General features: G+C 38.7%; 1 protein-coding gene across 9 annotated transcripts in view; it reads right to left on the bottom strand.

The window, feature by feature from the left end:
* Nucleotides 1-755: 755 nt before the first annotated feature.
* The window catches only part of shakB (shaking B), a 173,011-nt gene continuing 148,435 nt past the window's right edge, over nucleotides 756-25,331 (bottom strand). For 4 of the 9 annotated variants that reach the window (XM_070997805.1, XM_017081651.4, XM_070997806.1 and 1 more), the window contains 5 exons: nucleotides 12,535-12,689; nucleotides 12,009-12,073; nucleotides 10,017-10,183; nucleotides 9,773-9,951; nucleotides 756-9,502 (listed from right to left, as the gene is read on the bottom strand). In XM_070997805.1, coding sequence (XP_070853906.1) covers nucleotides 9,310-9,502; nucleotides 9,773-9,951; nucleotides 10,017-10,183; nucleotides 12,009-12,073; nucleotides 12,535-12,689 — 759 coding nt within the window. In that variant the 3' untranslated portion in view covers nucleotides 756-9,309. Of the gene's footprint in view, nucleotides 9,503-9,772; nucleotides 9,952-10,016; nucleotides 10,184-12,008; nucleotides 12,074-12,534; nucleotides 12,690-19,058; nucleotides 19,947-22,835; nucleotides 23,216-25,331 lie in introns of those variants that run through there. The other 5 variants (XM_036820825.3, XM_036820823.3, XM_036820824.3 and 2 more) reach the window with 5 other exon arrangements.

Here is a 25,331-nt window from a genome sequence, read left to right as displayed (position 1 = left end):
TCGGGAAATTTATTTTTTGACCCATTTTCGCATTTTTTGTAAGGGGTTGTATCATCTATTTTTTTCGAAAATTTTTCAAAAATTAAAGTCTGAAGATTTAAATGCCAGTCGATTGTGAATTTAATTACGAGCTCAACGAAGTATCACATTCCTTAATCTGACTTTATTTCACAATTTGTCGATCAAAATACCCGTTTTTCGTGGGGTATTAAAATATTTTTTTGTAGTGCAGACTAAGTTCAGACTAGGAATAATGCAGAGAGTTATCAAAAAGTAAGTTAAAGTACTGAATTTGAATTCTTTTGTTCTATTTTTAAGTGTTGTAACAATATGTAGCCATCTTTTGGGATGTTACGGAATTAGTAAGGTCTGCTGACGCCAGGTGGGGCCGATAAATTCTACATTTAGCTCGCCATCTAGCGGAAGCCGATGGCGTATCCTGTATCATTCTAATCTATTTTACACGGCCAACTCCAACATCTACATTATTTTTACAGGACCTTCTGCATCCACCACCTGGCGTATAAAAGCCGAACTAAAATAAAATCAAATTAAATTAATAATAAAAGGGCTTAAAAAAATTACTCTCATAGAATATATGGTTATATATTGTTAAATACTAAGATTTATATATTCTGGAATGATAAATTGTTAACGTTGTTAAAAAAATCAATCCAAAAACCCTTTAGCCTCTCCTCTTTTGTGAAATAAAAGACATCAGATATTTATGTATATTTCGTAACAAATCGAAAATTGTTTTTATTACTTTCTGATCAAAATCATACAACGTTGTCAATTCGTTTTGTTGATTACTCAATTATCGCATTATAATAATGTGTTTTTGGTTTATGTTTGGTTTTGTTTGTTTTTTTTTGTGTTTTTCGTTTTTTTCGTTTTGTATTTTTAATCTTGGTTGTTTTTTGTTTTTACGTTTGTTGCTTGCTTTCTTTAATAATAATTTATAATTATAATAATTTATATAATAATATTTTATAATATTACTTGGTAATTTATTAATTCCCATCAACGTCCCTGGCCTTTTTGTTTGTTTTTGTTTTTTTGGGCGTGTCGAGGGCGGGGGGCGTGGCTCGGGTGGAGAGTTCCCCCGCCCCTTTGCAACCCACTGGGCTCATTCGCTTTACTTTCTCATTTTTGCTTTGCTTTCTCTTTGCCTTTACTTTACCTTTAATGCATATGATTTTTGGTTTTATTTTCGTTTCGTTCTGCCATTTTTTAGTTGTATTTCATTTTATGTAATGCGCCTGCTGCAATAATTTTAGTTTGTAAAATTAACTAATCGTAAAATGTGTGAGTGTGTGTGGCTGTGTGTGAGTGGGTGTATGTATACTGATGCGACTGTCTGCGGTCTGTCTGTGTGTGTGTGTTTGTGGGTGTTTGTGTTATTTACAAGTCGATTTTTTGTTCAGTGTCTTAAATGTTAGGTGTTCTCGCCTCCACTTCCGTTTCCGCTTAGTACTCACTTCTCCTCACTTTATTGCATAGTATTATTATTACTGTTATTCGTATTGCTGACGTATGTATATAATATATATATCTGCATACCGCCCTGTGTTCGTGTGTGTGTGTGTGTGTTTGAGTGTATGTAGTTCGATTATGTCCGCCTGTTAGAGTGTATAATTTATTACTTAGTCTGCTAAAAATTCACGTTTATATCCTCAATATAGGGGCTTCATATAAGTGTATGCCATGTATTGTATATATATTTGTTTTGCCTCCTCGTTCTCCTTCTCCTCCTCCGATCGGATCGATTCGATTAGTATAGACTAAAAACTCTCGTCACTGGTATTATGCATATAGTATATGTGTGTGTATATGTATGGCGACCGGGGCACGTGTGCATATATGTATATATGTATATATACGTATATACCGGCCATATATCGACGGATATCGGATATATGATCGCATATGTGATCTATATGACCGCGCCACCGACCTATCCTATCCTGCCTGGCTCTCCCCTCTCGCTACCATTACCGTTATCCTTATCGTCATCGCTATCGCTATCGTTTCCATTTGCCATCAATAATAAATTGATTCGTTTAATAATGTTAATTGTATGTTACTTATATGGGGGCCTTAAGACCTAATTCGTACTGCCTACGTGTTTTCGTTTCGTTTTCGTTTCGTTTCAAGTTTTCCATGTCACTCATTTGAAAATTTATAAACTGAGGACGTTTCCTTGTGTGTGTGTGAGTGTGTCAGAGTGTGTGTGGTGTCAAGTGTGTGGGTATATATATATATGGGCGTATATATATACCTATATAGCTTCAAATTAAAGCTTTATTAACCATGCTCGCGTTTTGTTTTCGTATTAACAAAATTAAACGTTCCGTAATAATCGTACTCAAGACTCAATAATCGATAATCATAAATTACGATAACTGCACGTTATAACTAGTTAAATGTCCATTACCGTTACCGTTTACCTTTACCTTTTACCGTTTACCATATACCGTTAGCAATTACCATACAAGTACTAGTACAAAAAAAAGATCGGATCTACACCTCTATCGACCTCTATCGACCTGGATCGATTATTATCGATCATCTGCGATTTGCGCTCGACTTCGACTTCCACTGGCTAGTTGTATGCGGTATGTGAGTTATCGATAGGTTTGTATATCTGTATAATTATGCTATATCCACATACCTAGATATATCTGTGTGTATATAAGAGATACAAACTAGAAGTACGCTTAATGCCTAAAAGTATTCACTAGATTCGATCTACTCCTTTCAGCTCCTATATCAGCTTTCTTAATTCGCATGTCCTTCGCTCCAGTGGTTGTGCATCTGTAGTTGTGGTGGCCATTGTAATTGTATTCGTAATTGTTGTTGTGATCTCGATTTTGCCATCGATTTCGCTTTCGATTCTTGGGGGTGTGCGTATCTAGGGGTGGTGGTCTTTCGATAGGAATGGGGATGGAAAGTAATCGACGTCTTTCATTGGATATGTGCGAGTGTCTCTAGTTAACAAAAAAGTTAATAATCAATTTGAAGCAGCTGAAGACCGGGGGCTCTCCGCGGGAACGGGGACCCTCGCCATCTGTGCTGGGGGCTGGGGAAATCTATCGTTTATCGGTTATCGAAGTCGGTTTAGTCTAATATTGCGTGTATAAGTTGCGTACTCCTTAACGGGTTTAGTGTACAAATATGAATGCTTTATCTTGATTTTTTTTTCGTTTGTTCTCTTTTGTTTGCCATTTGTTACTGCTTTAAAATCTTTGTTTTTACTTCAGTTCTTTTTGAATTTCATTTTTGTGTAGATTTGTTGTTCTCTGTCTGCGTCTGCCTTTCTGCGTTTGTTCTTCTCCTTCTGCTCCTCTACCCACTTTTCCATTTTCCATATATTTATAGTTGTTTTTACTTTTTGTTTTGTATAAATACTCAATGCATTATTTAATTATTATTAATTATTTAGTATTCGTTATTAAGTGTAATCAAAATTCCTCTAGTTGAAGGCAATCGGCGAATATATTTGAAATTATTTATGCAATTATTTTACATACGTTTGTTTCGTTTTATCATTTACATTCCATTACGTTTGACTAAACTTAGGATCTCGTGGAAAACAAGTTGAAATACAAATAGTTCCTTACTCTGACTGCTTTTCTATGTAATTTTATAATTTCATAATATTATAATTTCATAATTTGTCTACCTGCCAGCCTGCTGCTTTTTGCCGTTCGCTTTTGTCTGGTTAAAAAGTCATCTGAATCTGGAAAACTTAGGTGTAATTTTGCTAAAGATGTCTCGCTCTACAGTTACCAACTAATCCACTTCGTTATAAAACACTTTATATATAGGTATATGCTTGTATATATATATTTTTATATATATGCAGGGTGTTCGTTTGTATGTATGTATGTATGTATGTCGGCTATGTACAGGTCGTGTGTAAGGGTTGTCCTTGTGTTAAAAGTTAGGCTTACTCGTAAGTTGCTTTTAGTAAAAAAAATGCTCACCGACTCGACTCTCGGCCTCTATATAATATATATACACGGTTTGCTGGTTGATCGATCGGTCTTACTTGAAAATCACTTTAAGGCAGTTTCCTATACACTCCATCAAATGCTGCTCGCTAACTTTGCTGCTGAACTCTGGGCCACCAACGAAATAAATCTCTTTCTATCACTTTCAAGCCTTTGAGATCATGGGACGTGGCATTAGTATAGAATTTAATAAAAACAATAAACAAACAGTAAAGGAAATTAACAGTAACAAATTAAAACTAATTCACACTTAAGCTGGCAAACACAGTATTTTGACTAAAGTGAATCATTTATGCTATGTTGGAAGACAATAAATTAGCTGCTTGTAAAAATCCCCAGCCACGCCCCCTTAGTCCAGGAATAGTGGAAAGCTTTCCCTCGGCATTTCAGTCCTGGACCCCCGATCTCGCCTAAAAAGTTCCCTTCACTAATTATTGTCTGCTATTTGTTCACACACACACAAATTGATATATACGCTAAGTGACTAAAGTAAGCCTGAGCCGCAATCCGATATAGGCTATCGACTGACTATCGGATGTATTGGCTATCGGATATCGAAAATCGGAAAAAACGAAACGAAGGAGCGTCAAAGTCAAAGTCGTGGGCATAGTTATTGATCTAGATACGAGTTCGATTTTACGATTTATCGATTATGTTTCGCTTGTCGGTTGTAATATTCAGCAATTTTGTATATTTTCGCTTAGTGCTATTAATTGGGTGTTGTAAGGTTTTGGTTTTAGCTTTAGCTTCGTAAAAATTTGTCTGAGAATGTGAATTGGCAGTTTCAATTTGTATGCAATATTTGTTTATTTGTTCTTTACAATTTTGATTCGATTAGTATACAATTAAAAAATGCTTTCGCTTCCTAATAAAAAGTTCTCACTATTCGATTCGATTCGATTCTGCTAGGGAATTCAACTAAATTGTATTTTTATCGTTACCGTTGCGCTAATCACTCACTAATTCGATTTAAAATATAAGTTACGAGTATTTCACCAATATGCTTCACTAATTGTTGCTTTTAGTTCGATTCGATTTCTTGGTTCATTTTTTATTGCGTTTTTGAGCCGTGAGAAATTGACTTTCTTCTTCGTTTTTTTTTTGTTTTGCTGTTGTTGTGCTGGTGCTGAGAAAGAAAGACAGAGACAGGGATAAAGATAGAGAGAGAGGAAGAGTGGGTGGAAGTGAGTGGATAATATGTAAGGCAACCCCAAAAATAAAACCAAATAAACAATGATATGTATACAAGTCTCGTTTTTATTGCACGAAAGAACAAATGAGTGAGAAAGTACGGTAGAAGTTACAGAACTTAAGCTTTAACTTAGCCACCAAAGAATACATAATAATTATACACAAATAATATGGCAGAAACTAAATTCGGACCGGGAACAAGCCAACAAACAAACAAACAAATTGACAAGCAAATGAACAAACAAAGGACAAACACATATTCTGAGATTCCGGGTCACTGAAAAGCAAGAAACAGAATTTTCCAATATTTTACAGATGTTTAAAATGGGATGAACAAGAGAGATGGCCTGTTTCCACTGACTTTGTGAGTAAAATCGCACTGTTCACACTTTGCATTTGATACAATTTCGACATAAGATGATTGTAGTGGAAACAGGCTGTTAAGTTTGGAAATAGTTTAAAGATTAGTGTAAAAGAGACGGGATAAGAGGGTGTGAGAGAGAGAGGGAGGGAGAAGTGCCGTGCTGTGTGGTGAAAAGTGGACAGAACTGTACCGGAGGTGTTGAAACGTGGTGAAAAGTCATCGATGCCTGTTTCCGCTTCCGCTTTCGTTCCTGCTTTCATTTTCATTTCCGTTTCCGCCTGTGCTTATTGCTTCTAGGATTGCGTCTATGAAATGTCCTTCTTAACCTCTAGATTCAGCTAGTACATTTTATATATTGCGGCAAACACTTTGAAAAATAAAGTCTTGCTTTTTTTGTTCGTTTGCATTTGCATTTGCTTTTGCTTTTGTTTGTTTGTTTGATCGCCCCTAGACCTGTTACGATATTTTACAATTGCTTTTAGTTGGAGTTACGAGTTACGAGATACGAGAGATTCCATCTTGAGCTACACTAATATTCCTTCCTCCTTTTCGTTTCTTTTTTTGGTTTTTCATTAGCCTAGCATTGTAGATCATATACGTATCGCTTTAACACTATCGACTAATGGCAATTTCCTTGTAATATGCTTACGTTTTGGTATGGTATTCCTTCTTATTTCGCCCCCCTATAATTACAGTGTAAGTATACTCGATATTTATACATTTGCTTTTCGTTTACTGTTTGTGGTTTTGGTTGTGTTTTACGTGTGGTTGTATCTGTATCTGTATGTGTGTGTGACTTAACCTACGAATCCACGAAGAAAAAAAAACGCAGACAAAAATGGTTCAGTTTGAACTAGAATTACAATTACTTCACTTAGTTGGCTATAAGCTGTTAAAAAAAAGTACGCTAAAATTACTTATTACCATTTATTGTTACATTTATTGTTTTTTCGCTTCAACATTGCCCCCACCTTCTTCTCCTCCTCCCTCTAAATCGTAATGCGTCTTGAGTATGCTGAGTAGTGTGAGTAGACGGAAAAAAGCACTCAAATTAGATGATTCTAAGTCCCAAGTCCGAAATCCGAAAGTAATTCCCGAAAGGAGTGAGAGGTTGAGCAGGTCCATACCGGCAATTCCTGATTTTTCGTGACAAGGAACAATCTTCGGGGGTAAATTCCTTTCGCTTTTTGGTGTACTTTAGGCATTGCAGGCTCAGCCCCGCGAGAAAAACCCTCCATTCTAGACCCTCTCCCATTTAGTTTTTTTTTCATATACGGTCTTTAACTATTTTAACTTGATTTTACTTTAACTGGTTTTGTTGGCAGTGACATTTGTTGTTAGATTTGCATCTCTGGCTTGGCTTTTTCTGGCTGTGTACTTATTTTGTTGGTCGTCCTTTGAGAGATGTGGAAAATGCGAGGGGGTGACTGGTTCTTTGGTCCATTTCTTGGGGGATACGGAAGTCGCTTGGAACCCAGATCAAGGATCGGGTTTCCAAAAGAGAGAGAGAGAGATCGGAATCAGGATGGGATCTCCCAGCGGATATAGAAAGTATAGAAGGGAGGCGCGCTTCAAAAGGTTTTCTGGACGGATATTACGATTTGTAGCACATGATGAACTCATGGATGGGTGAAGACTAACTTTCGGAGGGGTTTCTCCTACTCCTATAGGAAGGTCTCCATGCGGGGCGGCCACCTGCAATGCCTACACGTACATACTGACTTTAGGGGAATTGTCGAACTCCTGAGCTGAACCCTCATTTTTGGGACTTTATTCGCTAGCGGTATAATAGTATTATTATCGTTATGTTTACAATTGAATCATGTGGCAAAGCGTTAGTGTTCCGCCCGATTTTCCTGGGGAATTTTCGCATTTTCCGCTTGAGTACTAGGCGTATTTTTGTAGAGAGAGAGAGTTGAGTATGCTCTATTATTAGTGGAGTTAATTGATTTATGCTGCGAATGTTGGCTGCTCTCTTTTGCTAAACGATCGATTGATAGTTATATATATTTATATATGCTTTACATGCTGTATACGTGTGTGTGGTGTGTGTGTGTGTGTGTGTGTGTGTGTGTGTGTGTGTGAGCTTAAAACATTTCCGTTTCCGTTTGTCTTTGTGAGTTGGGAGTTGAGTTCTGTTCGGTCGGTTTTCAGTTTTTCGGTTTTTCGGTTATATAATGTGATGCGCGCTATAGTTTCTTCTAATTAAACTATGTAAATGTATCTTTTGTTTCGGTTTTTCGGTATTCGGTATGGTATTTTCTGAACTTTCTTTGATATTTACTGATATTTTCTGTTCGTTACTCCTCGGCCTTTGTTTTTTCTTTCTTATTACTCTCTATCTGCTCATTTTGGTTTTTAATTTTCTTTCATTTCTGTATACAAAAAATTCTGTTTTCAGTTTGCCTTTTTTTGGTTGATTTTTCATTGTTTTTTTTGTCGTTTCTTTTCGTTTTTGTTTTCTTTTGTTTTGTTGTTCATTTGTTTAGCGGGTAATACAAATGCTTAGAGTTAGAAAAAAAAATTGTTTATATATATATATAATATATATATTATACATATATGTAGAATTATTTGTATGCTTGACTTAGTTAACCTACATTCGAATACATGAACACTTCAAGATATCATTGTAATAAGTAATTTAATTGAATTGAATTTAATTTAATTAAACTGTTACTCCTCTCTGCGATTTCCACTTGCGATTTTCTTGACTTTCATTTGCCGCTTTTGTTGTTGTTACTGTTGTTCTTTCGAGTTGTTGTAGCTGTAGCGTCTCGTTTAAGTGGCTGCTCCTGCTTTTCCTCGGTGAAAGTGATGCTGATCATCGATTTTCTCGTTTTTCTTCTCATCTTCTTCTTCTACGTTTTCGATTTCTCATTGGGGTTAATACAGAAATGCAATTTTCCGCGGGCGTCGTCTCGACTTTGTTGATGTTTGGTTTAGTTAACGCTGCATGACAAGCAAAGTGCGGTGTGTTCTACGGGGCGTATGAGTGATGTCGCTATAAGCGTGGTTGTGTGTGAGTGTTGCGTCGTCTGTGTGTGTGTGCGTGTCTGTCCGTTTCCGGTGCTGTCCATTGTTGCTGTTCTCCTCACACTTTGACCTTGTCCTTTGGGCAACTGTTCTATGGGTCGCCGATCGCTGATTTCCCAAGCGATCCCTTGTGACTTGTGACCTTGTGACCTTGTGACCCCTGGCCGACGGCAGGCGCTACTTGCCACCGGCCTGGGAGTCCTGTCCGGAAGTCGCAGGACTTCCGTTCTCTCTCCTTCGATTATCCATTATCCATTTACTTATTTTCGTTACATTAATTGATTGACATTGATTTTGTTTCCAAATTCCTCTCGTTGCGTGGCTGTTTTGATGTTTTCCTATTTTCTTCCATTTTCCTTCTGCTTTCATTCCGCTTCCATTTGGTTCTGTACTTCTTTTGTGGTTCTATGCCCTGTGGTTTTTGGGTGTGTTTCAATCGACTATCGATCATGGTTGTAAATGCTGATTTATGACTGACTGCGAGCTGACGATAGTTTTTTTGGTTGTATTTTTGAGATACGTTTTTTAAAGATTTTTTAGCGGTGTGTTGAGTTTGTTATGAAGCGGCTGCTGCGAAGATCTCTAGATTCCATTGTGGTTGTAATTTTTCTTTCTTAGTCTTGTTCTTGTTGTTGTTGATTTCGATGGTTTTCAAATGGAGACGACAAATTGCATTTTGTATTGCTTCTAATACTCCCAATATCATGCATCCTGTATTTCACCTTTTAAGCCAGGCACCCTGTGGTGTTGGTTATGTCCTAAACGATTCGCTAAGTCCTGTACAACATCACGAAATATAACTGTATCTATGTTTTCACCTAGTAAATACAACAAAAACCAATCGCCCATCTTCGAACGACGAACGATTATTTCAATAGCGTCACGACGCACTAACCTGCAATTGGAAAGAGATTGTTAGGTAAATGTGTTTTAAAAAAATGTAAGAAACGGATTTTTGGGGCTCACTAGATTTGATAAGGGGATAAGTGCTACATTTTTTAAATCATTTTTGGGGGTGCCTAAAGGTAAAGCAGCAAGAAATGGATTCGGATTGCTGCATACTTTTAGACCCCCTATGTTAACCTCAGTTCTGGCTTATTTTTCTCTTGCCTAAGTTATCCCCATATCATCCCCAGTACACCCCTCTACTGTCCGCAGAACTCACCTAAATCGCATACGAAATAAGTAGACCCTCATTCGAGGAGAGAATATAATCACCACCCTGTATATTAGCGTTAATAATGTGAGAAACGTTAATAATATAAACCAAAACCAAAGGAAAATGTAAATCTTCTCATTAACAACGTTTAATGGTAAAATGCAAATGGCGTCGTGTTTCTCCACCTAGAAGAACAGATTCAATTATTATTTGATTCTTGGGTTTGTAGAGAGCTGCATTCGTTACTCACCTCCCCACTTGAACCATATTTAAAAAATGTACATTTGGTCATTCTGGGAAATATGTAAATCATCGGATCCATGCGATCTTCCTGATCGGTCTCCATATAATCTATCACTTCCAGGCCAAATGTCATAAATTCGCCATCGAAAAATCGATTCATAAGAAACATTTGACCTGCAAAAGAGCCGCAAAAAAGATACAAATCAGCACCAAAAAGATACAGAGATACACTTTTCGTTCGTTCGGTTCATCTGTCTATATCTATCTATCTTGATCCTGACTATCTGACTATCTGTTTATCGGACCCCGGGATTGATGGGTTTGTTGCCTTGGCCATCCGATTTTCCACCTCTTATTTTCCATTTACCGTCCCTTTCTTTTTTTTCTTTTTGTTGTGCATGGGTGCATAGGTGCTCTTTGGAAAATTCGGCGTTACGATCCGATCGGATCCGCTTGATCGATCGATTTAAGGCCAACGAGGCGGGAAAGAATCGATTTACTTCGCAATTACAACTCACCCACACCCGCTCGCCCCATTAATTATGGCAGATAGGCCATACGAAATCGGACTCGGACTTGGATTTTTCAGATTCGTAATCGAAATCCATCAATTGGCCGCGCTAATTGCGGCTAATTGGTATGGAGATGGAGGTCAATGAACAAACAACGCCCCTAAGGTACGTTAATTTTTATGGCGGACTGGTTTATCGAGAGAACAATAAGGGAATAACCATCGGTCTTATGCTGCCATTGGGGCACTAACGAATTTTAACGAGCACTTTCTGCACTGCTATAGTTGGCATAACTATTTGCCTAATAAACTTTCGAATAAACAACCAATGAGTGCTCAAAAGTAAAACTGCTTAACGAGGAAACTATTGCTAAATGGCTCTTGATGAATTTTAAAAGGCCTATTTGGCCACTGGATAGATGAGATTTCTCATACGCAGAAGCAAAAGCCTGATTCCACTGACACATATTTCTACATCCCGACCGAATGTACATTATCCAGGCAAGAAGGCTACAATCGAGGTCTTCGACGGTACTCAATTGGGGAATAATATATTTTTTTTAATTTTAAGCTGCTTTTTTACCAGTAAAATAAAACAAAAAATAAAATAAATAGTAGACAGTATTATATATATTGTTCGCCGGTATTTCTGGAACCACCATTAAATGCATTTCATGGCGCCTCACCTTTCAGCCAGTTGAGGGAAAATGCCTCCCGTTTTCCATTTACATTTCCACTTTTTCCTGGCGGCTAATTGACCCATTTCAAATCTCTGGCCAATTAGGCCCGCGTTTCCCAACGGATCGCCGATCGCCGCCCCTCGCTCCTCCATTAACGAACGCGATGTCAGCCATTTTATAAACGTGTATTACTCGCATTATTATTGTTTATTTCCCATGTTTTCTGACAGTTCATTATTTTGTCAGATTTCGGATTTCAGCGCGTACGCCCCTCGAGGGGACCTCAAAAATATCGGGGCGCTTTGTTTATTTTGATGCGGGGCGGTCAGTCGATAAAAATTCGTCATTGATTTTTCGGCGTAAAATCGAACGGGGAGTGTTATTGAACGCCGAATTTATGTTGCCCCTTTCCCAAGAAACCGTTTAGTTAACCCCGAAACATTGTTTACCGATCTCACTGGCACCTGGGGAAGTCGAAGAATTGCCATGTGCACCGAAAAAAATTAGGGCTTTGTCATCGATATTGGACTGTCTCACTTTACTGGTAAATAAAGTCCTTTAGGCTTGTTATTATATTTCCCAACTTGAGTACTGGGCAGCTCCCTGTCAAGACACTCGACTTTAGCTTTCTTCCGTTTTTCATATCAATTTGACCTTTCAGGCTCGAAAGTAAGCCAGGTTCAAAATCATATGGTATTGTTGCAGCGTTAAATAATGTGATCTAGGATCACTATGGTCCTGGTCCATAACGATCTCAAACACATCGGTTTGCTATTCCTAGATGTTATTTTCATGCACTACTACTCACCTATCACATTTATAAGGGCGAGCAGCTCACACACGTAATATCTGTACGCCCACCAATTGTGATATCTGCAAATGAAGTCGGTGGATATAAGGCAATTAGCTGTGATTCAGATGTAAATAAATATATACACAAATAAGCGAGCTTTGCAAATGCCAAAACGTTTGTTCGCGATTCCTTGGTCTCTGGAAAACTCGGAATAGTGACTCACAGTCGATTTCCGGAGAATTCTTTGTTAATGGCGGGCACTTTTGCCCGGAAATGTTTGTTCCGCGAATCGTCTACAAAGGTGAGTTTCGGTGCATTGTACTCTCTTAAGAATTTTGTAAATATTTTGGATCGCTTTGATAAATGGGTTTATTCGGTTGAGCCCGCTCTTTTAAGTTACTTGGTTGTGTTAAAAAAAAAAACGATTGAGGTAAATAAATTTACCTGGAAAGAAATATTTTCTTTATATTTGGAAACAATTAAAATTTTCGAACTAAATGTTGGCCATTTGCAGAGCACGCCTTATTTGATCCGCACTTACCTTAAATTTTCCCACAAATAATCTAAAAGTAATTTCTTTTTTTGTTTTTTCTCGGCTTCGGAACAAATGCCTATGTCTAAGTCCATGATGAGCGCATGAATCTTGCCACCCTCCCAAGATTTCCACAGCCATCTTGGTGTATAAAATAAGATTGCCTGCAAAAAGCGAATAGAAACAGAGATATAGTATATGTATTTATAGAGATCTGCAAAGGTGAGTTCCGTGTGGGCGTGATGTCGCATTGGAACTGTCGTAAAAGCGAGAAAAATACCCCTGACAAGTGACATTCGCCAGCTGTTGGTTAGATTGAGGATTGGAGATTGTGGACCCCTGATTCCAGTCGAGAACAATGCCAAATAGCCCTACCCATAGGCATTAGTGACTGACCTTCCCCAGCGACATAATTGACTTTGCTAATTCCACTCCACTCCATACCAATTCTTGGCCCTTGTCAACTAGCCATGAGCCATTAGGGACAGTTTATCCGGCGGGTTTACTAACCACAATATCGGGCTATCCGAAAGACAGACAGGCAGACACGAATTCTTGCTTAATTGTACCCATTAACTAAGCAATCAGGGGTGTATTCGCTCTAGATAAGGAATATATGGTTCCATGTTTCAAAAGAATATAAGTAATCCCCAGGTATTATATTGAATGAAATAGAATTTTTCAAGATAATAAAAGTAGTAATACGACGGTGCAACATAAGTCCCAAGAAAATGTGCCTTAAAGTATGCATCACTATTATTTCGGGATTCATACTTTCTTTTTAGTGTGAAGTGCCTACTTTTGGACACCTTCATAATAAATTCCAAGTAATAATAGTTCTTAAAATATATATTCCTAGAAATTTCCACAAACCATTGCTTTAATACAGGGTATCTAAGAGTCCCAAAACCAGCACCCCAGCATTCCTCCTCGTTATAAGTCCGTCTGTATTTTCTTTTGTCGGGGGGATTTTAATGCCCCACTCGATGACAAATTAATAATAACTTGTATCGTAAATTAGCCGGGGATTCGGCCCATCTTCAGACAGCTGGGGATTGGGCGAGTCGTGCAGATTGTGTACGGTGTGTTTGCTTTGGCACATGACAATGTCGCCCCATCATTATTGTCGTGATCTTGAGTCTGAGACCGTCCTGGCAGGTGGTAATCCCCATGTCTTGCGTCTTTCGGGGTGAGAGTTCAGTTTGTTTAGTGGGCGCCCGCCTGGCGGCCGTCCGTCAATCTCGACCAGCGAATTTCCCATCCGCTCTCACATATTTCACCACACGCGCTCCGATTTTGCATTTCTGCGATCTTTTTTCTGGCATCTCTGCAGTTCCAAACTATTCGCCATTGTCGCTGGCATTTGGCTGTAATTGGCCTAAAACAACATCTGCAGCGCATTCTATCGGCGAATGACGGCAATCGTTTGGCACAGCGGCGGTCAAGACTATAAAGACCCGAAATAAACAGCAAGCACATTTGGAGACAGTTCAGAAAACGGGTTTGGTGGTTTTAAGGAGAATATATGTTAAGATCTGGTCAAAAGCGGTTTAACAAAAATGTTGTTACTTAGAAATTTGAAAAACCTTATTCAAATTTGGCATACAAAATTTCAGAATGTCTTTCCTCGGTCATTTAATTTTCTAAGAACATCCAAAAATGAAATTGTTTGTATTCAATTAAAGTATTTTAATAGTATAATTTAAATAAATTGTTTTGTGAACCTTGTAAAATGTGTGTACCAAGTGTAGAAATGTAATGGACCATGAAGAGTATGCCTCTTTCATTTGAAATAAAATGACCTTTGAGGGTTTTGCACAGATTTGATCGCAAAAAATTTTAAAAATGTAAATAATATGATGCGGAAATTGGGGCTATTATTCTGTGTAGAATTGCTGTTCTTAGGGAGAGGTCTGTTGCCACGCCCTGCCGGAAGTCAAATGATGCGTTTGATTTGGCCTCATTCATACCAGCCTGCCCTTTTGTGTATACAATCGCCAATTGCATTTCCCCGACGACAGCCCAAATGAGGAAGAGAAAAGAAGGGTGGCCTCCCCCACATTCCGCCCGCTTTCCCACTTTTCCTCGGTGCGTGTGTGGAAAGCAATTTGGCAAGCGTTCAAATCGCAAAGGCATCGCGTAAATGCAACTACAGCAGAAGCAACAATCAAAGCGAAAGGCAGAGGGCAAAAGAGACGTCTCCGAAGAATTCTTCGCTGGGTCTGCAGACTCCAGGCACAGTGGTCCGAGGTGTGGTTAAAATAAGAGATAGGAATATTAGCCATCTGGGGTAATTGGAGGGGAAATTTAGCTCCTAATAAATATAATTAAGCTAGAATTTCTCTTGGCTCTTGTATCGTTGATGATTTTCCAAGGAGTTAAAGATGTTCTCAACAGCTTCGTATTCAGATCATTATCAACCAATGTATCGCCATGGAGAAAGTGGGAATAATTCGAGATGGTAGAAGTAATTTAATTAATTCCTCTGCATAGCCTTAATAATTATTTTAATAAGTCTATCTTAAAGACATTGTATTAAGATTTATTTCAGTATTTTTTTCAGATCTACCACCCAAAAAATGTTTAATCAAGATATCATAAATTTCAGTTTCCGAATTCGAATGCTTTCCAACATAAAGAAACCATAGAACTTGTCTAAGCGACAGATAATGGCTTATGGCTTTATTGTTCGATTTTTCTAAGGATGACCCACAGTCCCGCGAAGGAATCGCCTAGGATGTGTCTGATCCCATCTAATCCGATCTGTCACTCCCCCAGGCGACGGCCTCCCTTTTTTTGGTTTAAATTCGAGGGGAGGTTAAAAATACACGCGCATAAGTCAAATATAAACAGTTCCCACTCCAAGAACCTTCGGCCATACACTCCCTAAGTTCCCGGCTCCCGATTCCCAGTTCCAAGTTCCCTATTCCCACTGGCATATCCATGGCTTTTTGTTTCAGCAATTCCCTGGCATCTGGCCAGAAATATTATTTCACTTTTATGTTTGTCTGCGCCTTTTCAATAAATATCTAGACATGCCGGGCGCAGAAATATGGATGGAAGAGCGGGAAAAGTCGGGGCGACAGGCTATATAGTGGCGTAGAAGAAGAAATGCCAATTTTTGACATATCCGAGGGAGAGACCGGATCGATCAAATGGAAATTGATGGCTGCAGGTCTTTTAATTTTTATGGCTGCACTGTCCAAGTTAATGACTGATCTGTCCATTAGATCTATGTAGTTCATCCATTATAATCCGAAATTAATGGTAATTGAGCCAGGTGCTGTGTTTTTATTAGAATATGTTGGGGTCTTTCGATCATCTGAGGTGCGATTGCACAATAAAAAATAAAATGGAAAATGGGCTTCAATATCATCTTTGTTATTCTTTTTTTTCGTGTGTAAATACCCCTACCACTGCGCTCTCGAAAATCAATGAGCCACGATTGCCGGCATTATTTTCTATTTCTCGTTTTGTTTTCTGTTATTAATAAATCGTGCAGCGAAAATTGGGGGAAAGTGTAAATTATAGAAACGCGTCTACGCGTCATTAAGCAGGGAGAATACCATGATAAATATATTTATAGGAATTTGGGTGACTAGAACGTCTCTATAATCGCTCTGTGACACTAACCGAGAAAAGCTTCCCCGATTTTCCCCGCCCGGCAAAGTGTGATAAAAATATACATTTAATATTTGTACATTGTTAGCGGGAAGATATATTGTGTAATCGTCGCACCGACCAGCAAACGCCTCTCTCTCTATATGTGTATGCGACCCGATCTATATATACCTATATACACGCCATATGGGCCATACGGCGACGTCACCGATTTGGCCAGGGGTGTGGAAAACGGGAGGCGAAATGGCATCCATGACACAATCAATCTCCTTTAAGCGGTGCCAGCAATTAGCGATGACAGTTTGGGAATAGATCAGTTGGCGGAAAATAGGAAGGAAGGGGAGAGTGGGAAAATCTGGGGGACCTATAGACTCATAGAATTTTAAATCATAATTCATCGATCGTTAGGTCCAGTGCTTTTCTCGGCTCTTTTATCATAAATATTCCAGATTCGGCATATGTATTCTGAACACTGCTCCAGGCTTCAATTATTTTATTAACATCTTCGGGTCCTGAGTGCGTCGCCATTTCGTCATCATATCGTTATAATTATTGTTGTTATTGTTTCACCATCTCACATTGGCACTTTTGTGGTGTTTTCTGTTGTTTTTGTCTGGGTTAGGTCTGGTTTGGTGGCTACTGTTATCGGTGGGTTAATCACTTTGTTGTTCCTAATGTTTCGCGAATTATATCTATATTTTCACAAAGGTCCACTGCACTATCATTTGAATTATTTAATCTCTTTTCTAGCTCATTCAAAGTTTGACTCATTTTGTTAGGGGTTCCCCTCTGTGCTTTACACCTATTAATCAATCATTATGAAACCGTCTTACTCATGGTGCTTTTGAATGAAAAAATAGCTACTCAAAGTATTTTTTCGGCTCTTGTTGTTTACTAACATGTTTATTTTTGGCTCAATAGTTTAATATTATTAATTTATTTATTTTTGACCTAAAAGCATCAGTTGGAAACAAAATTGTATGGGAAATCAATGGCCATTGCTAGTCAAACATTTCAGTTTTCCTGCTGTTTGAATATTTCTTTTTGTTTTATGCTTAGATAGCACTGAAAATTGCGCAAAGAAACAAAACAAATAAAAAACGTTTTGAACATATAAATAAAATGTGGCATCACCCCCTCCCTCGCATATGTTAATAAACTTATGCTGACTGACGCAGGGGAAAATGGAAGTCGAAATAAATGGAGAACAACAGTTTCCAAATGAACTGTAAATTTAAAAATTGCAATGTTTATAAACAAACTTTCCCGTCGAGTTGCCGATAATAAAATCAAAACAACAGCGATAGCAAAGAGCCAAAAGCGAAAAGTTGAGTACAGAGAGAAAAGTGGCAGGCTATATCTTTAAAACTTCAATGAGTATACGCACAGGTGGCCCAGTCGTCATCGTTTTATCGTCATTTCACCATCAAGCAATCCAGTATTTCCACAGCGCCGTTTTTATCATCCACAAATATGATATCATATTTTTTATTTTTGTAACCCAATATCTTGGCATTGTAGTTTTCATGTTATCTCTAACTACCGGCCTTTCGGTCCTTTTCCGTGTCCTTTGTTTAACTTTTCTCAATGGTACATCGCGGTTCCTCAGGCTCTTAAAAACGGTGTCCCTGGTTGTAAATGGAACCACGCGGTTCCTCAGTGTCTTAAAAACCGGGTCCATTTTTTTTTAATTTCTCGGGGGTGCTTTCCTTTTTTTTTGTTCACCAAATGATTATTCCAATGCCTGCCTTCAAAGTTGTTTATGAAAGCGCCTAGATCTACGTTTTTTTACAAAAGAGCTTAAAACGGGAAAATTATATTGGCTAAGCAGAAATATTCGTTAAAAAAGTCGAGTCCCATTGAATTAAAGGTGAAAATATGCATATATTTCTTCTACTTTTAGAGCCTTTTCCCCCTTAAGAAATTTGTTCTTAGCGCCCTAGCTCACTTTTGATCCCATCGATTGCCGATCAATCACTCGCTGTCTCTCGTCCCCTCTCTTTCCCGCCCAGCATCCCCGTCTGTCTGAAATCGCCTACGTCACAGCTCGAACTATCTTTGGGATACTCGCAGCGATACAAGGCCAGTCCAGTCAGCAGCAACAATAACAAAACGGGTCGCACACGAAATACTTAAGCATTTTCATTTGGCTCACAAAAGGCCAAAACCGCAAAACAAAATAAAATGGAAAAAATTCGAGAAAAAAGTGGAACAAATATTTGGAAATTGAAAAGTATGTATAGCGATCTATCTCAATGGGACGCTCAGTCAGCGAGATATCGCTTAATTACTTAATCCATCAAATCATTCAACGCCCCCAAACAACGATCAACCGATTTCGGTGTCTGCTTTTTCGGCCTTTTTCGCTGCGCAGGCGTAGCCTTTTGAAAGAGTGAGTTATGGCACCGATTTGTAATGTGCATTCCATTAAAAATGAAATTTGCCATTGCTAACTATTTATATTTTATAAGGATTTTTAAATTATTTGTATACACTATTCTAAAGATATCGGTTTATTTATTGATGACAATTTACACAAACGATGGTCACATAAAATATTCGGATACATATCTTCGATAATTAATAAAGTTAATATTCTGTAGATATTGCAGCTTTTTAAGGGGTCTGGATAACTATATATTTATTTTCTACAATATACAAACGTTATCGAAATTTATGGAGGTCGTTAAATATATTCGATGTTTATATTCTCATGAGATAACCGATATTTTAAATAGATTGATATTTCCATTTTCAACAATAAGCAAAAGCTATCGGTAAGCATGAAAGTAAGTTAAATATTTTCGATATTTCGTATTTATCGATATTCCCTGGATTCCCTAGATATAATCGGTGTTTTGTTAAACGATAGAGTTTGTTCAAGTGGTCCGGAGACACAGCCTTGTTTATACCTGAAAGAAGAGGCAGAAGCAGACCCACTGGTAGTACTTGTAGTGCTTCTTGTCCGCCGGATCGCCGTCGGAGTTGCCGATGCCCGGATACGGGACCGACACGCCCTGCTTCTTGAGGAAGAGGCTCTTGAGCGTGTAGGTGGACTGGATCCAGCAGTACGTGTTCAGCACATCCTCTGGAATATCTTTGGTGTGCACACAATCGATCGGATTGCCCACGTACTGGCGTGTGGTTATAATTAGCGAGAATGACATCAGAATCATCACAGTTATTGAGTAGTGCAGGCGGAATACTATCGAATCGGTTTTAACGTGACTGACCTTTACAAGGTTTTTCAATCCACGAAATATATCTAACATGGTTTGTCGTCAGCGAAAGCTGGCAGGATCGGTGATGGTTCTCTCAGACCTCTCTTCAAGCTTCCCTTCCTTTTCCTTTCTATTTCGTTTAAGGTTTTAAGTTTTCTTTTGTAATCGATAGTATCGAATATCAGAGTATCAAGTTATCAGAGTATCGTGTGGCTATCGATCGATTGTGCTCCCGATTCCTGGCTGTGCTTTCTTTTGCGCGGCAGGCCCATTATCGGCGCATCGGCTAATCGGGACTCGAACCGGAACCGAAAGCGTGGCAGCTGGTGGTTCCGGTGGTGCGGGTGGTGCAGGTGGTGCGGATAGCTTTCCAATTCCTCGGGTTGCGACGTGTTCGTTGTTGTGGGTCTGACTGTCACAGAGCTGGGCATCTTCGGGTTCGGATCCGTTCCTCCGCGCTCCGCTGTGCTTAACCCTCTGTCTCACATTGGCACTTTTGTGGTGTTTTCTGTTGTTTTTGTCTGGGTTAGGTCTGGTTTGGTGGCTACTGTTATCGGTGGGTTAATCACTTTGTTGTTCCTAATGTTTCGCGAATTATATCTATATTTTCACAAAGGTCCACTGCACTATCCTTTGAATTATTTAATCTCTTTTCTAGCTCATTCAAAGTTTGACTCATTTTGTTAGGGGTTCCCCTCTGTGCTTTACACCTATTAATCAATCATTATGAAACCGTCTTACTCATGGTGCTTTTGAATGAAAAAATAGCTAGCTCAAAATATTGTTTCGGCTCTTGTTGTTTACTAACATGTTTATTTTTGGCTCAATAGTTTAATATTATTAATTTATTTATTTTTGACCTAAAAGCATCAGTTGGAAACAAAATTGTATGGGAAATCAATGGCCATTGCTAGTCAAACATTTCAGTTTTCCTGCTGTTTGAATATTTCTTTTTGTTTTATGCTTAGATAGCATTGAAAATTGCGCAAAGAAACAAAACAAATAAAAAACGCGTTGAGCATATAAATAAAATGTGGCATCACCCCCTCCTTCGCATATGTTAATAAACTTATGCTGACTGACGCAGGGGAAAATGGAAGTCGAAATAAATGGAGAACAACAGTTTCCAAATGAACTGTAAATTTAAAAATTGCAATGTTTATAAACAAACTTTCCCGTCGAGTTGCCGATAATAAAATCAAAACAACAGCGATAGCAAAGAGCCAAAAGCGAAAAGTTGAGTACACAGAGAAAAGTGGCAGGCTATATCTTTAAAACTTCAATGAATTGTTGATATTAATAAAATACAGCTTCTCTAAAAAACAAGGGTGTTTAAATGATTTGTTAATTGTTTTGAAAAATATTTCGCTCTAATATTTTTAAGAAAAACAAAATAGTTTAAAATTAAACAAAATTAAACAAATTAAGAGAAGCAAAATTAATTTTAAATTGTTAAATGAGTACTTTTCCCCCTTCCGGATTATAAAAAGTTAAGTTTTCTTTCTGTGTACATAACAGAGATACATCCGAGAAAAGTCCACGCACACACCGGGAAAATTGCGTATACGCACACGTGGCCCAGCAAAGTCAAAGGCGAAGGCTGACCAGCGGCAGCCAAAGAATCCGCTGCGGATCGCATCGGATCGGATCGGGGATATCGGGGGATATAGCCCAAGGCGAGAGCATCGTTAATCTATTTCGTAATCCAGTAGAGTTCAGGCCGATCACCGATTTGTTTATAAAACACACAACAGAGATCTCCCCATCGACCTGTTTGGGCTTCCTGCCTGCACTTGACATTTCAACGAAACTATTTCGTTGCTCGGCGTTGTGAAATATGCCAGAAATGCTGCAAAGATAACAGGGGGGTTGGATCCCAGCAGAGACTGCCCAAAATCCGAGACATTTCATCTGTTTTCCCCATAATTATAATGTGGACAAAATATGATATGAGACACCGCATTCCAAGAATCGGGCGAGGTGACTAATTGGGATTTTCCCTCGTCCAACAACAAAGACACGAAACACACACAGTAAAAAAATAAAAATAAAATGAAAAGCGAGAAGTAAAAGAACATTTTCCGCCGGGATATAGTACTCGTAAAATCGAACAACGGTTGATCGGCTCGAGTTGAGTTCACTTTCGAATGCAACCAGCGGAGAATGCTAACAAAAACATATATTCCCCCGATCAAAAGCGGCCAGCGCACTTTGAAGTCGACTGGCATCGGAATCGGAATCAGAGTCCGAGACGAAATCGATTTGATTTCAATATTTTCAGAGTCAATACGGGTGCGATGGCCAAAGAAGTTCGAACTGGGGGAACTGTTTCATAATTATTGATACATTTCCAGGCAGCTGATGGGGACTTAAGCGACTTTCGGTGGCCAAAACATGCAAATCCCTGGCTTATGCTTGCTTAACTTTATATTCATATACGTGACTATATTTATTTTGTTTATCAGATGTACAAGGCCCTCAATTTCCTCACGATTATTACAAAATGTCTGCAGAGATCAGTAAAAAACTGACTGGGTATTATTCCAAAATTTATAAAAATGATTCTCTGATGCAAAGTTCAATTTTTAATTCCGCCACTAAGGAAAATAAACAATTAAATTATAGAATTGTTATATTTTTAAACACCAACTGCATTTCTGCACTTAGAGTCCCTAGACCTATGTTTAATTATATACATTTTTGATTAATTGTTTTGCCAACGCTGTTGATTTTTCGATTAATTTTCAGTGAAATTTTTAACCGTTCGAACCATTTTTTGCTCAACATGTGATGCTTTTCTGATTTTATAACCGCTTTATTTTCAATTCGATCTTTTAACGCAATGCCCATTCACAATTTCCCATTCATTTTTCTGGCATGAATCAATCTGCCGCCGACTAAATACTTTATTAAACAAAAACAAAATTTACTTAAATAAACAACGTGCCAAAACTTAATATTTCATACCCAACAATCTGTGAATGATATGAGACAACAACAAACTCGCATAAAATATAAAAATAAAATGGAAAATAAAAATCTGTGGTTTTTTTTCTAGTTTGCTTTTGGGTTTTTGGACAATCGTGTCGAATGTTAATTGTAAAAATTTGTGGATCGCCTGTTGGTTTTCGGTTTTTGGTTTTTGGTTTTCGGCTTTCGGGTTTTCGGTTTCGGGGGCAACGGCAACACATGGCCCCCGAATTCGAATTCGCCGTTGGTTTATTTACTTTGTAAGAGTTAATTATGATCAAGCGGTGGCCTGCACACAGCCCCTACAATACTATATATACGTGTCTATATAAATATAAATTCTGTTTCTGATTCTGATATTCTGATTCTGCGGGCATGTGGCTTCCTCCTATATGTTATGATCCCGATCCCGCAATGCAGTCAGTGATCTTTCGTGGGTGTTGTGAAAATATAGAAAACGCTGGGTTGGGTTTTGATTTGCATGGCATTTGATCGAACTTCTCACACTCGTACTCGTCGCCTGGCTTGAGTTATCGTTGCAATCGGCTCAATCGGTTTAATCGGCGTGTGTTATCGGTAAAATCGCGCGGGACAAGCGCGGGTCACGTGTCCGACATGGTCGACGCTTTCATCGGGTAACTCTGCACACCTCACTTTTTTTTTGATCGCTCACTTTTCAAAAAAAGGAACAAAACTTCGACGGCCTTTGCAATTACAGAAAAAAAAGACTAATCGGAAAATGGCTTTTCCGCGGCTTGGTGCTTTCTTTTTTTCGTCACGGGTTTTTTCGAGATCAGTTCGGGCGGAGAGACTGTGGACTTTGGAGCAGCAGGAGCAGGAAAAGACGCGCACGTTCACTTTGCCAACGCAACAGACACTGGCGGGCATTGGCCAAGAAAAGCCACTCGGAAAATGGCCCGGCCACAGCTGACAGACGGGGAGAGCGAGACAGAGAGAGCGGAAAGCCAGAGAGAGAACGGGGAAAATCCGGAGAGCAGATCTCTGTGCTGCCAACAATTTTTGGGCGGCAGCAACACGTTCTCTGCTCGCGAGACACGCACACTTCCGGCGGCGAAAAAAGGGGGCGGTGGGTGGTAAGGGGAAGGGGACTTGGGTCGGACAATAAGTGTGGGGAAAGGGGGGTCAGAGAAAACCAGGAGCTGCACTTGCCGGCCATAAGCAACAATGGTAGTTGCAACAATCTGTGCCCAGGCCCAAAAGCCTAAAACAAAAGGCCCAAAGACACCCTTTCCCCGTCTAATAAATCCGCACCCCTCCCTCGAGCTAAGAGTCCGAATGGCATCAAAAAATCGCTTAGGATATGGATATCATTTTTACTTTTTTAGAACAATTTTGACTAAACAAATTTGTGATCTTGGAACACATTTTGACCGACTTAGTTAAAGCACATAAATTATTTGATGTCACAGTAATTAATTTTAATTTTTATTAAGTATGTTATTAAATATTTTTTTATAGGTAGATGATCATAAAGAACATTTCCCGCACTAAAACATAATTAAAATATTTGTACTTAAAATACTATTTCTAACAAATTATCATAGTTCACACAAAAATTATTTAACCTTTAACTGCAAATTTCGAACCACTGTGTATTTGAACAAACTATTTACATACTCGTATTTATTTCTCGCACGCTCGCGAATGACAACGAAAGCGACAACGAGGGGAAAGGGGGCTGAGAACGGAGAAAGGAGTCTGGAGAAAGGAGAAATCCGAATGCGAGTGACAACGAAAACGACAGCGACAACCCTACGAAGACCCGATATCCAATGATTTGAAGCGACATCACAAGGAGTCAGACTTTACGCTGCAAACACTTTGCGGCAAGGGGCTTGCAAAAAATGCACTGCCAAAAAGATAGTTACTTCTCTTTAACTTGGTTTTTGTAAGTAGAAAATTTCCCAGTACTTCATATGTAGATCGTGGCTCATGAATTAATGTTTTTATTAACTTAATGTATTTTTTTTTACATTATTACCATTTCTTTGTTTTAACATATTTTGAAATTGATTTATCAAGGTCTTTTCCGGAAGCATACAAATATATTCCATTCATTAGTTCTTAAACTAAAATATTTGTTTCCTATTTGTATGAAAAGATATACTCCCATACTTCCTTGACTTGGACATATTTTAAATGCATTTGACTATGGCGATTTTCTCGCGGTGTACGAGTGAAGGGTTTGCGCTCTGCATTGTTGTGATTTCCGCTCATTATTGCTGCAATCAGGCGGCCGGAGCCCTTTGTCCTGTATCAGGACATGTGACGTGGCGAGGAGCCGGAGCCGGGATTTATGCGTATTTTGATTCCTGCGCCTAGACATCATGCGGGGCATATCAATTGGAGTTTTATGAGGCCGAGCACAGCTGGAGTGGTGAGCATAAAAACTGTCTGACATATCCGCTGGCCGATTTGATTAAGTTGTCCCAGGGCGACCAGCTGCCTTGGCACACCGCTGGTCAAAATAATAGGACACATTGTGCTCTCTAAGTTTTTGAAAAACAGCATATGATGATCCCTGATTAAAGAGGTTCGACGTCAAAACAAAATGCATGGTTATTGAATGAATGTACTTATTATGTATTATATATTAAGGCTTCAAAAAATATTTTTTTGTAACTATACAATTTTTATCAGAAAATATTTGCATAATATTTAAATATTACTCTCCAACTAAAGTTTAAAAAAAAGCATTTGGTATTCATTTTTCAGATCCACTAGCAAAGTAAGGAATTTAAATTTGCTCCTATAGTGGCTGTATTTGTATCTGAATCTCGTTCTGTATCTGTATCTCGGCAGCTGCCGCAGTCGCCACAAAAATGGGTGTGAGTTGGCCAGAGGAAGTGCCTCAAAATTGGGAATGGAAACTGGAGGCTGGCCATCAAAATTCAATTGGTTTGAGGCACTACGTGAGTCGCCTAGCATACTCAGTCCCCAGAAATGTTCCCGTCTTGAGACAATGGCGGATCC

This window comes from Drosophila suzukii, chromosome X (assembly GCF_043229965.1).
Source record: "Drosophila suzukii chromosome X, CBGP_Dsuzu_IsoJpt1.0, whole genome shotgun sequence".
Lineage (NCBI taxonomy): Eukaryota > Metazoa > Arthropoda > Insecta > Diptera > Drosophilidae > Drosophila > Drosophila suzukii.
Note: the sequence above shows the minus strand (reverse complement) of the source record. Positions and strands in the feature narration are given on the sequence as shown.